At 44.4% G+C, this 13,447-nt stretch overlaps 2 protein-coding genes across 2 annotated transcripts; both read right to left on the bottom strand.

Moving 5' to 3' along the window:
• Positions 1 to 539: 539 nt before the first annotated feature.
• On the bottom strand, positions 540 to 10,071 carry LOC142817732 (cysteine and histidine-rich domain-containing protein 1-like). Its single transcript, XM_075895225.1, has 10 exons — positions 9,946 to 10,071; positions 9,385 to 9,480; positions 9,118 to 9,224; positions 7,318 to 7,410; positions 6,069 to 6,234; positions 4,426 to 4,478; positions 2,744 to 2,814; positions 2,554 to 2,653; positions 1,516 to 1,707; positions 540 to 830 (listed from the first exon to the last, which is right to left on the bottom strand). The coding sequence occupies exons 2-10, from the start codon at positions 9,455 to 9,457 to the stop codon at positions 678 to 680; spliced, it is 1,008 nt and encodes a 335-aa protein (XP_075751340.1). The 5' UTR covers positions 9,458 to 9,480; positions 9,946 to 10,071; the 3' UTR covers positions 540 to 677.
• Positions 10,072 to 10,687: 616 nt separating this feature from the next.
• LOC119174705 (methylmalonyl-CoA mutase, mitochondrial) lies at positions 10,688 to 13,174 on the bottom strand. The gene has a single exon (XM_037425738.2). It carries the CDS (start codon positions 13,031 to 13,033, stop codon positions 10,724 to 10,726), a length of 2,310 nt encoding a protein of 769 aa, XP_037281635.2. The 5' UTR covers positions 13,034 to 13,174; the 3' UTR covers positions 10,688 to 10,723.
• Between the last annotated feature and the right edge of the window lie 273 nt (positions 13,175 to 13,447).

The raw sequence follows: 13,447 nt of genomic DNA, 5'->3' as shown, positions 1-13,447 counted from the left end.
GTGGGTGCTAATTCCCAATGTGTCGTAATTTCGCAAAAGCATACATAGCTAACCTTCAGACAATTACGGCCCCTCTTATCAAACCATATTTACATTTCTCACACTGTGCCATTATTAGTAATAGTAATGTAGCAAATTGGACTAACTAAAACAGTCCTTGTGTTATGAATTATTTTTCTTCATGTCTTTTTTTTTGCACCGACTGTTATTAGTAGTATTCATCTTTGCTTTGGAATATTATTAAGCCTTACAATTGGATACAATTTTCTGCTTAATACAATTAGTGAGCTGTATAAATTTGAAATCATAATTTGTTTTATGCACTAATACCACTATATCATAATGAAGCACAATGTAATGGAGGGCTCCAAAATTTTAGACCATGAGGTATTTAACCTGCACTGACCTTGCACAGTACGTAGGTGTACACTTGAAATGCATGAAAGACTTTTGAAACTGGACAGTTTGCGTGTGAAGTGGCTGAACAATCGTGAACACAACCACTGCCCATGTGCTTAGAAAGAAAGCTTAACGACAAATGAAATGTAAAACAAAGTCAAATCTCTTTAATAACCACATGTTCTTTGATTAGGATGTTCCAATTAAGTTAGATGAACTGTCTCGACATTTCGCTGCCCGAGCTGCAGCCATGCAGCATATCTGGCACAAGGCTTGTTTCACGAGTCTTCAATGTCTCCATCACCATCCTGAATCCGTGGCTTTTGTGGTGGAAGGGTCAGCAGCCTCCACCCTACAGCGTCTCTTTTCTTGAGGTTGATTTCCACTTTGGTTCCAAGGTACTGCACCAAACTTTTCTCCACATCAATTACCTGTTGCGTAGAAGAAACAAATTTCTAGAGTTAACAGAAGCCACATAAGCAGAAGTTTGCATTGGCAGTATGCCACAGTTGCTGCATATTAATGGTAGGTGAAATAAAAACAGACCGTGTTTGTGACTTATGTGAGAGACTAAACTGATTATCGAATGCTGATTAAAAAATTTTGCATAGTAATGAAATGGAAATGACTCACTTAAGCTGCTGTTTCCTACTAAACCTGGTGATTACGAGACACTGGCATGCTTTTGTTGTAATGTACAACATAATACATAACATAGCCTTCCAACTCTCGCAAAGTTATAACAATAAAATTAAAAACATGGGAGTATTTTAGTATTTTGTTGAAAGTATTCTGCTTCAAAAAATTTTAAACTCTGTGGTATTCAAATCTCCCGTTAGAAGTTGGTGGCAGGTCATTGGAGTAGGTTACTTCAAGCAACAGAGGAGTATCTTTGATCTTAGGGAGAGATGTTATAGCCACACGACCTGAAACAAATGCAAGTTGTCAACGGAACTTTCTTCAAATGTTACACTAGTAGGCAATTCATGTTTACATCGTAACAAATGTTGCTGGCCCTAGTTAAGGCTAGTCAAGCTACCACCAGCAATATCATGCAGTGAAGTGGTTTGTCAAAGTGAGTGACAAACTGGAAGTGCATAAGTGTCCACCACTCACTCCATGAAGCACCATAACTTCATCGTAGATGGTGCGGTCTTCCCCAAAGGTAATGTGCAGGTGTAACTTGACCGAGTTTGCCTCCACGTATGATTCATCGGGTATGGGCACCTTGGTAAAAATGCTGATCACCACAGAATTTCCAGTTTGGTACCAGTCGTAACGACACGACGTCTGTGCCTCGGCAGTTTTCTGCAAAGGGCAATGTTCGTTTTGTGGGCAGCAGTATACAGCAATACCAGAGACGTGGGCAAGAGCAGCACTGCTCATAACATCTCGATAATAATTATTAATATCCGAGGTTTTACATGTCAAAACCACAACATTATTATGAGGCATGCTGTAGGGAAAGGCGTTGGCGATTTCGACCATCTGGTGTTTTTTCAACAAGAAATGACACCGCACAGTACATGCCCCCCCCCCCCAGCATTTCGCTTCCATCGCAATGTGACCGCCGCAGCCGGCATCAGACCCACTAAGTTGGCATCCAAGCACCTTAACCGCTACACCATCACGGCGACTGCCGATAAGTTCTTGCTGCGAAACAAATATCATCTTTAATGAATGCCGCTTACTAGAAAAATCTGCTGCTTCCATTTCCTTCAAGCCTCCTTCAACTTAATTTAGATTAATATGGTGAAACCCACTCCATAAACAGCTTCACATCTCCTTTCTGCCAGCTTTCTTCTTAGGTTAGGTTGCACTTGTAAGTCCACAGAATACTCAAAAGATGTCTAAGAGTTCAGCAGTGTGCACGCTAGTAGCAGCTGATGACCACAATAAGAAAAAAAGTTTGAAAGAAAGGAAAAATTTTTTCTGCTATCGTCGGATTTCCACTGGCGGCAACTACCTGGAACACCGTCTCTCGACCAGCACTGCCAAATCGACTGCTTCAGGTTTCTGGAACGATCAGTATATGTTGCACCAGACTTTCTTGAGACGAAGTCACTCGCTGCTGCTCCCATTTACCATAACTTGACAATTGACCGCTTCACGCGATAATGTAGTACCAGAACGGCCTTCTGCGCGACATCGTACCTTCTTTATCCACACGTGGTTGCCTGACGTGCAACCTTGTTGCTCTAGAAAGTTGGCAAAGTCTGACGTCTTGCGCTGGCAACAAGTCCAGTACTTCATCCTGCAGTAGAGAAGGAGAAAAAAAAATGTTTGCCTTTGAATTTATTGGGCTGAAAAATTGAGCAGCACCGAGAAAGAAGAAAAAATGTACCCTTCATGAAATATGGGATAGCCTGCATGGTAGAAGCAGGTGTCCAGGTTGCTTTGTTCGCCTTTGTAAGTCTGAAAATGGCAAAAGATACTATTACCTTGGTGACAAATAACTGCCAAAGAAAAGAGCTTGAGATGTTCAAAGCGTACGTAGAGGCGAGAGGCATGCAGTGTTAATTTTGCATTTGCAGCAAGAGGTTTTTTGGCAGAATAGTCAACATATGTTTTCAATTCGTATAATTTACCAGCGTTAATTTCGTGCACATAAAATGACAAAGCTGCATGATGTGAGAAGTATTTTAATGATAAATTGAAGAAACAAGCATGCATTCAGGTTAGGCTGAAATTTTTGATGCACTTCAGCTTTATAATATACCCCTAAGCAGCAGTAATCCTAATTGCTATTGTATCATCTGAAAATTTTTCCAGCCACTGCCAATAATGCCTTGGCTAAATAAAGTTTTCTACACAATACAACCGTAAGAGAGAAGAAAATTGGTCATAGTCGTGAAAAACGGCTAGTTATGCCATGAACCATATTCGCAGATAAATGCAACGGGCAAGCAATGCATAGATCTCTAGTACACGTGTAGGGCACATTTTGGCTCTTAGGATGGCACAGTGTAAAATCAAGCAAGCGCCTTCTATCCCTATACTGTGAAAAATATTCCGAAAAGATTCAGAGGGGCGGGGGGGCTAGTTTGGTCACGCATCAAACTTCAAAATGGCAATGGAACAGTTACGAGAAATAATGAAACCACACCCGTATTGCTAATGAAACACTATAATATATGAATGCATTCATTGGTTTTATTCGCCCTCATCAAGCAAATTCAAGCAGTGAAAAATGAAAATGAAGGAAAGGAGGCAGTCCACTGATCGATATTTCAAATCTCTCAAATTATGGAGGGGGGTGGATCTTACTGTAGACTATAGGTACACTCCTGAGCAAAGAATTGAGTCCAAAATTTTGTCCAATTTCTCACAAAACAGCACAAACACAAGTACCTAAGCATGTTATCCCTGCAATGATTAGTAGTTTTTTGTGGCCATTGGTGGCCAAAAAGCACCATGTCTTTCAGGTGATATTAGCAGTGAACAATGATTACGATGATGGGATGTATTACAGGTGCATAGATGCCTAAAATCATACACTATATAGAAGCGTACAAGGTCTGTAAAGAGTATAAAATTATGGCATTAAGATGTGACCTGATCTATGGGTGTGGAATGAATGACGGGTCAGCATGACATTTACAAGTAAGAAATGGGAAATACCGGAAAAGCCTGTTAAAGGCCCTTGAAGCGAAAGGACAGGAGGCAGGAGCTTTATGTAATCGCAGCAGTGACCTCTTCAGAGGTCGTGCTACATGTGTGTTGACCCTAAACATCACATGCTTGATCCTACAAATACTAGACCATCGAATTAATCAAAAGGAAGTGCAGTTAATGCTGCTGCTGGCTGGTTCATTTATTTTCCTCAGAAATGAAAATGAATGCTGCAGAAGAATGGCTAGTCCGATCTAGGCGTGCGAAGTTACCAATGGCACAGGTGATGCACCCAGTTATAATTACATTGAATCTATTGTACACAAGTCAAGCCAAAACAACGCTGTGAATTGCTACAACAGTGTCGGCTATCACTGCTGCCATCAGGTGTTACAGCTACAAAAAGAAACTCACCTGCCGACAACCGGCATTCTTGCACGTTGTGCCAACGGTAACAATGTTATCAGCTGCAAAGTAAAGCGCAGATTGGCTGAGATAACTCCAAAAAGGCAATCAAAATAAAAATTTCTTGAAAACTGTTATTCATTAAAGCCTCACAAATCTGCGTCGACCTCATTTGGTTTCTTGTAGCAAGTACGTGCTGGGAAGCTGCCCCAGCGTACCAATTTAAATCGACCATTATAAATAAATGTACAAAGTCATGAAATAAGTTGAGTTACAACCTAACAAGAAATGCAGACCACGACATTGCAGCAATGCCAATTTCATATTCGTGGACAGCTGATCTTGTAGATATGTGGGTATCATGTCACTCTGACCACCAAATAAGTGCAAGAAAAACAACAGAAAACGGTAATGCTACGACACTGTGACATAGACTATATGAACTGCTTAACCCTGCAATGCTGCAGTGTGACGTATGCTACTTTATGCACTCAGCTTCTTATCACAGATAAGTGATTGTTCGAAGGGATGCAGATTTCGGCTCACTTCAAAAAAATAGAAGGGGCACGGGCATTTCACTAGCTGGTAGAGTAATGCAGTCTATAAAATGCACCAGGAATTTCAAGTCTCGCCTAGAGCCCAACACACTTGTTGCGACGCGACACTGACATACTGCTGCAAATCTTGGGTTGAATATTCTGGGGTTGCGTGAGCAATCCGGTGTTCTGAACGCGGTGTCTCCGCTCATGATATGCTTACGCTCGCAGTGGCATAAAAGGTTGCATTGGGGGATCATTTTGCCGCCCCCACTGCCCTTTGCACCCTGCGCTTATTCTGTAGCCGAAGTGCTCCATTCCCTCCCTTTTGTGAGGAGACTACTCCTCTCAACCTGAGAAAGCATATAGCTTTTTCAGGGGCTTCTCTGTCTCGGGATGTGTGAAGGACCAGATCGGAGCCAATCTGCTAGCAACGCTGCCACCATCAACCCCTGCAACACTCCAGCCATGAAGCTTGAACTCCCACCCAGAATCGGTGTGCAGAAGCCAAGCAAGGTGAGCTGAGCGGTTATCACTCGCTTGACATGTGCTGGATATTTGTTCATTGTTGTTACCCCTAGTAGTGCGGAGTGCACTCCATATTTGAGGTGTTCTTGTGTTAATCGGCTGTGCTGGTGTATTTGTTGCAATTGGCAGATATGTATCCAAGGTGAATAAACACCTTCAGTTAAAAGACGTGTCTGTCCCCACTGGCCTGAAACCCAGAATGGTCGCAACTCAACGCGAGACGTGGGATAAGGGGTCAGGGTTCTAACTGCTTGGGCTGCTGTCTAGTACTAACAACAGTGCCAATCTGATAGCATGCGGAGAAAACTGAACGAGCGACAGGTTTACCCGTGCAGCTTTGATGTGTTCATATTTACATGAAGAACCCCTATGACAAAAACGTAAGATGCCGTGAATTGACTCAACTTGACGAAGCCATTGAAGTGAAATTCATAAAAGAATTGACACCGAAGAATTTCTTTGACATGTACGACACGGGACAGTTTGCGTGCATGAATGAACCAAAGGACCCTCTCAAGCAACAACACACACAGAGAGTAATTTGGGTGATAACCCTCTCCCCAAGTGCCAAGCACGCAAAGAGCTTACCTTCAATTTCAGGAGCATCAACCTTTTTCTCCAGGGAAAGCTTGCTCAGCAGAGGAGTCAGGCTTGAACCAATGGAGCTTCTTAGCCGCACCAGTGGGTCATTCTCATTAGGTCTAATAATCGGAGTTATCTGAGCACGCACTGCTGCTTTCTCCTTATTTGCAGCCTGAAAAAAAAAAAAAAGCCATGTGACAAGTCAAGAAATACCTTGTAGTATGCACGAGTGCTAGCAGAGGAGATGCCAGTATGTTCTGTTGAATGTCGCATATTGTGATTCACCAGATATTTGTCACAAAATAGTGGAAGTACTTTCCTGACGGTGCAGTTGTATGGACCAACATGAGCTGTAGCACAACGAAAGATGGAATAGCCGCTAGCATTTTCTCTGCCGTTACAAACACTAAGAAGTCAATTGGATCGATCACACAAGTGAGAGCTCAAACAAAATGTGGTGGGGCGCTGCAATCAGCGCCAATGTGCACGTTTAAAATCCCATATTACACATTTTAATGCTTTGAATGGCCCATGCTGCCAGCACAATGAGCTCGTAAAATGTTGTCAGTACCGATTCGGGATTTATATAACACAAAAACTCAAACACTTGAGCTTCACCTTCAAAAGTGCATTTCAAAATCGCATTCAGGATCCGTTCACATCTTCACATTTGCCTCTCAGTAGATACTTCACTTCTGTCCTGAGGAAAGGAACACCCGAGCAAAGACACTGGCTGTTTCAAACAATCCTACAATGCCTGCTTCATGTATACTTGTAAAATGCCCACTACGACATAGTTTATCATTTTGCAAATTAGTGAAGTACCTACTACATGTCCATACAGCAATATGTGCTCTGTACAGCTGCCCAATTTGTTTATGCTGTGGCTAATAATGATTATCAATTATGCAATGTAACACAATTCACATGGTACAACACCTGGGGTGACTTCACACTTCTGCCAAGCAGTATTACATAGACAGACACCTAAAAGGGTTTAGTATAAGTGCATAGGACTTTTGTTCCAAAGCAGTTCGTTCAATCACTGCCATGTAGAATGCCTCGGTTGAATACCGACTTGAATCCACTGTTTGAAACTTTTCAGTCACAACGAAAAGCTCCCGACACTAGAATTTCTGCAAAACAGGCTGCTTCATGCCTTAAAGCAGATACTAACTGAAAAAACTGCAACAATAAACTTGCTGTATGATAACTGCTGTTATCGGCATAGTGGGCATAAAAAACAATGACCTACCTCAAGTTGAGCCTCAAGTTCAGGATCAATTTTTCTTTCTGGTTTTGGCGACTCTGGGGGCTTCTGGTCCAAATGGTACGATTTTGTACAACCCTGAAAGTGAAATCCAGTTTATTAAAGAAAATTGTGTAATCTGTAAATGAGGTAGGCTCATTAATGCTATGTCATTCACCGATTCCCTCGAACAACTTCCCAGCAGTTCGTTCATGGTCAATGTCTGCAGTGGCCTGTGTTCGCTTCTAGCACAGTTACGCTATCATGTGGAGCACCAGAAGTATCTGTTGGTGTTCATTAAAAGTCATCATCATCATCATCCTCACTACGTCCACTGCAAGACAAAGGCCTCTCCCATGTTCCGCCTGTTAACACGGTCCTGTGCTTGCTGCTGCCAATTTATACCCGCACACTTCTTAATTTCATCTGCCCACCTAACCTTCTGTCTCCCCCTAACCCGCTTGCCTTCTCTGGGAATCCAGTTAGTTACCCTTAATGACCAGCGGTTATCCTGTCTACGCGCTACATGCCCCGCCCATGTCCATTTCTTCTTCTTGATTTCAGCTATGATATCCTTAACCCCCGTTTGTTCCCTAATCCACTCTGCTCTCTTCTTGTCTCTTAAGGTTCTTGGTCTTAAGGTTACAATTTTGAAGGTGGGATAACTTGTGAGATGTATTTGTGTGGACCCCCCCCCCCCCCCCATGCAGCATCTATAATATAAGGATAGTATAGCTTATAGCATATTTAAAATCAATCGTAAAGTGCATGTTATGCCGAGTGCACGTGAAATGTGCTTTTGGTTCTCGAGAAAACAAGCAACAGCCCCACGTGTCACAAGTTTGTGTGCGCTGCCACGATCCCTGTGAGCGCTCTCTCGTAGCAGTAATTTTCAATAGATAGCTTGCACATGACGTCACGGTCGCAGCTTAATGCACTTCAGTATGATAACATTACAATCGGAATTTTATTGACCTCTGTGCATCAATCACAACAGAACTTGCAATTTATGTAAATGATAACATCTCCCTGGGACATCACTAACCTGTGTTCCACCAACATGACAGTTTCGGAAACATCAGTGCAAGCCATTAACTAAAGAGGGACAGACTTGTATGAGAGTACAAAGGCTGATGTCTTTGCCTTGTCAGAGCATTCTTTGGAGGGTCATGCATGTTTATGCTTCAAAGCACCCACGAAGCAGTCATTGAAAAGAGTTATCAACACAGTGCTCACGAGCATTCAGTTTTGCACACTCACTTGGCCAGCTATGTTTACATGAAAATCACTCGGGTCCCGCCTCACTTGGTGCTCTCTGAAACCGGAACTGCGACTGAGTGCTATAACACCTTCTCTAAATAATTAACCATTGTGTACTTGGGCAAATAAGTTTTCTAGTCATTATAAGTTGGTCATCAGCTACCTAAAGCAACAGAAAAAAACAAGATGGAAAATTTTAGTGTCGGTGCTCATTTAGGGTTGTATCTAATTAAGAAAAATCAGCCCTAAGGTCCCCCTGTTTTATTCGTAAGTACAGACGAATGATTTGGAAGAAATATTTGAGTGAAACAGAAAGGGCAAGCAAGACATCTGGATGTTAAACAGCACACAGCTGATGTCATCACTATTCCCAGCATATTAAATTTTCGAGACCACTTACTGGCAATGGAGTTGGTGCTAGATATCTCTCTATGAGACAAGGAAGGGAGAAAGAGGTAGTTGTTTCTAAGTGCCTACCCTCAGGCTATTTCACTGATAGTTACCCCTAATTTGCTTTACACTGAAATAAACACCAACTCTTTTTACCTTGATGTTTAGAAATTCTGTGAAATCCGTGGTCTTGGCCTTGCAGCACGACCAACTTTTGTAGGCATCGTGAAATACAGGTTTTCCCGGGTGATGTACACATGCATCTGTCGAGGCAAAGATGGGTCAGAACAGTCTCTTCGAAAAAATGTGCTTAAAAAAATAAAAGCAGGCCAGCCTGACGTTGAACTGTCGCAGTATGTCAGATGATTTAATCGGTAATAAGTTAGTGAACAACTAGAATGAATGTGAAAGCGATAGTTTTACCTGGCGCGTTCTCATCGGGATCGAATTTCTTTAGGCACCCTTTGTTGTAGCACTGCAGCAAGGTCTTGGGCATGACTCGGGCCTTGCGCAATCGTTCTGGAGCACAAAACGCAATTGAGAGTCACAAAACGCGCGATTAAACGCCCGTATATCTACAACTATAACTCAAGACAAACGATCACAATTTCGGAATCCACGAGATTCGCGTTTTGACAGTCCGCGATTCCATGCGACAGCAGTGATGGATGGAATAGGACTCCAGCGAAGAGGCGCCTCCGACGGCGTTAAGTGGCGCATCGCAGCACATTTTACTGTTTTTAAACGGTCTAATGACAGCACACAGACCGGCGTCTTGTAAAGTAAATATCAACAGAGAACTTTCTAGAATAATGTGCCGGGGCCTGACAGCGAAAGTGTTCATTGATGAAGTTTTGCGTCTCTCCTGACGTAAGATGCGGCAAGATCGTTTTCGCATGACAGCAAGTTCTATTAATTTTGCTTACAGCTAGGCGTTTTAACGCAAGGTGGCCGGAGTAAATTACACAAAGCGTTGCTACTTACTGACGGACTTTCGGAAGTACTTGTCGGCGAGTGCGATCCGCGCACACCTTTTTTGTGTCGGCCTCGCCGACAGGAAAGCTCTATCGCCCTATTATGAACGGCAGGCGTGACGTAACGGAAATAACGGAGATGCGGTGTCGATACTACTGCTGCAGATGACCCGAGTTCTTCTGCTGTCGCCAGTTTCAGCGGTTTCGTTTCATATGAAGTGAAAGAGCAGCAAGACGAAGGTCACATTTGAGACGCCTGTCTGCCTCGAAACTACAGGCGTCAGTTGCAAGGTGTGGGCAAGGGGTAGAAACGCTTAATTTCTCGTTAAGTTGATATTGAGGAAATGCAAGGCTTGTTGTTGGGGGTGATTAGCTGCATCTTTTGAAGAATTTTTTGTGTGCCACATAAGTAGTAGTAATAGACTTTTATTCAGCCAAATTTACAGGCCGAGCATTTCCACCACATAATACTTAAATTAGTATTGTGATAATCTTCAACGTTGTACCGACTCAGTTCTTACGAGGCTTGCATGCTGCAGAAATATGTGTGGTCATTTACTTTCTGAATCGAAGGGGGTGTAGCAAGAAAATGCACATGTACACATTTTCATTTTTTGTACAAGCTGAAAATTTTGACTGTGTGCTGGGCAGTGTGTGAAGTGCAAACAACTTCGGGCATTAGGCGACTTGAAGAAAAACATAAAACAGAAAAATTCTGACCTACAATAATGGCATTAAGAAAAAAAAGACAATTTAAACAAAGTGCATTTTATTTCCAATGAATGTGATCATGCTTGCTGCTTCTCTTTCTCTTCATTTTTCTTTCCCGAGAGGAGTTCAAGCACTTGCTCAGCACAAACTGGTATGCGTGTGCCGGGACCAAAGATTGCAGCAGCACCTGCCTTGTACAAGAAGTCATAGTCCTGCGGTGGAATGACACCTCCAACAACAATGAGTATGTCTGGCCTGTTCATGTTTTTCAGGCATTTCGCCAGCTCTGGCACAAGGGTCTTGTGACCGGCAGCCAAGCTGCTCACGCCGACAACGTGTACGTCAGCATCGATTGCTTGCTGCGCGACTTCTTCAGGTGTCTGAAACAGCGGACCAATATCAACATCAAAGCCCATGTCAGCAAATCCTGTGGCTATTACTTTTGCACCTCTGTCATGGCCGTCTTGTCCCATCTTGGCAACGAGAATACGGGGCCTTCGTCCTTCCCGCTCCTGGAAGGCATTCACTTTGGCTATCACATTCGAAATTTCCTTATCATCCTCTCCGAATGTTGACTTGTAGGCACCAGAAACCATTCTATCAGACGCAACGTGGCGGCCGAAAACTTTCTCCATGGCGTAGGAGATTTCGCCAACCGTAGCTCTAAGTCGAGCCGCTTCAATAGCCAGTGCCAACAGGTTGCCTTCTCCAGTCTTTGCAGATTCTGTGATGGCATCCAGTGCCGCTTCTGTTTTCGCATTGTCTCGGGTCTTGCGAATATGCTCGAGCTTAGCAATCTGTGAGGCTCTCACCTTTGTGTTGTCCACCATCAGGACATCGATGGGGTCCTCTTTGTCGAGGCGATATTTGTTTACACCTACGATGACCTCCTTGCCACTGTCAATCAAGGCCTGTTTTCTGGCTGCGCATTCCTCAATTCGCAGTTTGGGCATGCCCGATGCCACTGCCTTGGCCATGCCTCCCATTTCTTCAACCTCGGTGATTATTTTAAGGGCTTCATCGTACACCTGGGCCGTGAGAGCCTCCATGAGGTATGAACCGCCCCAAGGATCTATTACATGTGGTATTCCACTTTCTTCCTGGAGAATGATTTGAGTGTTTCTGGCAATCCTCGCACTAAACCTGGATGGAAGTGCAAGTGCCTCGTCGAAGGCATTAGTGTGCAAGGATTGTGTGCCACCAAAAACAGATGCCATGGCTTCAATTGTGGTGCGGACTATGTTGTTGTAAGGATCTTGCTCCGTGAGTGACCAGCCCGAGGTCTGGGAATGAGTACGCAGCTTCAGCGAGTTTTCATTCTTCGGATCGAAATTTTTTTTAATCAGCGTGGCCCAAAGCCTGCGTGCGGCTCTCATCTTAGCTATCTCCATGTAAAACTTCATGCCGATTCCCCAAAAAAATGACAGTCTCGGGGCAAAGTCATCGATGGTCATGCCAGCCTTCAATCCTGTCCTGCAATATTCGAGCCCATCAGCAATGGTGAACGCTAGTTCCAGAACATTGTTTGCCCCTGCCTCTTGTATGTGGTAGCCGGAGATGGAAATGGAATTGTATTTTGGCATGTTCTTTGACACAAACGCAAAAATATCGCCGATTATGCGCATCGACGGCTCTGGCGGATAGATATACGTGTTCCGCACCATGAACTCCTTTAGGATGTCGTTCTGAATGGTTCCAGAGAGCTGTCCAACCGGGACACCTTGCTCCTCTCCGGCTACAATGAACATCGCCAGCACAGGAATGACGGCACCATTCATTGTCATGGACACCGATATCTTTTCCAGGGGTATCCCGTCAAAGAGCGCCTTCATGTCTTCAACGGAATCCACTGCCACACCGGCCATACCGACGTCTCCCTTGACTCGCGGATTGTCGGAGTCGTACCCGCAGTGCGTCGCTAAGTCGAAGGCGACCGAAAGACCCTGCACGCCGGCCTTTATATTGTCCTTGTAGAACTTGTTGCTCTCTTCGACGGTACTGAAACCAGCGTACTGACGAATCGTCCATGGCCGACCCGCGTACATGGTCGGGTAGGGGCCTCTGGTGAAGGGGAACATGCCAGGGTAGTCTTCAGGCAGTCCCTTGACGTCTTCGCTCGTGTAAAGCGGCTTCACGGTGATGCCTTCTGCCGTATGCCACGCGAGACTTTCGGGTGGCTTTCCTTTCAGCTGTTTAGTGGCGCGTTTCGCCCAATCTGCGGGAAACTTGAAATCCACGCCGGTTGACGCTGGTGCAGGTGATGGCGACGTTTCGGGAGCTGCTGCACCTGCAGCAGAACTCGCTGCCGCGCTTGTCGAGTCCCACGAACACTGAACATAAGTGCTCCTGTAGATGAGACTACGCCAACTATGAGATGCCCGCAACATGCTTGGCAACTTTTGGCAGCGTCCTAAGCGCAGACACTTCACAGGTAGTCATCCATGCCGCACGGAGTCTCAGAAGTCAAACGAATCGAATTAAAGTACTAGACACCAACGTTTGCATCCCACATTATCCAGCTGGACGTGCACAACCAACCATGACCTACTACACTCCTGACCTGCCCAGAGAGCACCTCTTCCAGCGCCCACGTTCTAGTTCATACCTTCTGCCGCTAGGGCCGTCACCTACGAGCGGCGTGGCGCTAGGCAGCACCTGTTCGCTGTCGTCTGCTTCAGCCATCGCTGTGGCAGTGCAAATCGTTCTTATTGTGCATGAATTGTGTATGAATGTGTAAAATATGGCAAATAAAGCGATATGATTCCTCGTCAGAGTTGGCTGCATTCGTGTGGACGTTTGAA

This window comes from Rhipicephalus microplus, chromosome 5 (assembly GCF_043290135.1).
Source record: "Rhipicephalus microplus isolate Deutch F79 chromosome 5, USDA_Rmic, whole genome shotgun sequence".
Classification (NCBI taxonomy): Eukaryota; Metazoa; Arthropoda; class Arachnida; order Ixodida; family Ixodidae; genus Rhipicephalus; species Rhipicephalus microplus.
Note: the sequence above shows the minus strand (reverse complement) of the source record. Positions and strands in the feature narration are given on the sequence as shown.

Bases quoted from the DNA above. Each gene is read 5' to 3' on its own strand.
- LOC142817732 (XM_075895225.1), bottom strand. From the start codon at position 9,457: ATGCCCAAGACCTTGCTGCAGTGCTACAACAAAGGGTGCCTAAAGAAA. The intron at 9,225-9,384 runs GTAAAACTATCG...TTGCCTCGACAG, and splicing joins TCCCGATGAGAACGCGCCAG to ATGCATGTGTACATCACCCG. The intron at 6,235-7,317 runs GTAGGTCATTGT...TTTTTTTTTCAG, and splicing joins AACTTGAGGCTCAACTTGAG to GCTGCAAATAAGGAGAAAGC.
- LOC119174705 (XM_037425738.2), bottom strand. From the start codon at position 13,033: ATGTTGCGGGCATCTCATAGTTGGCGTAGTCTCATCTACAGGAGCACT.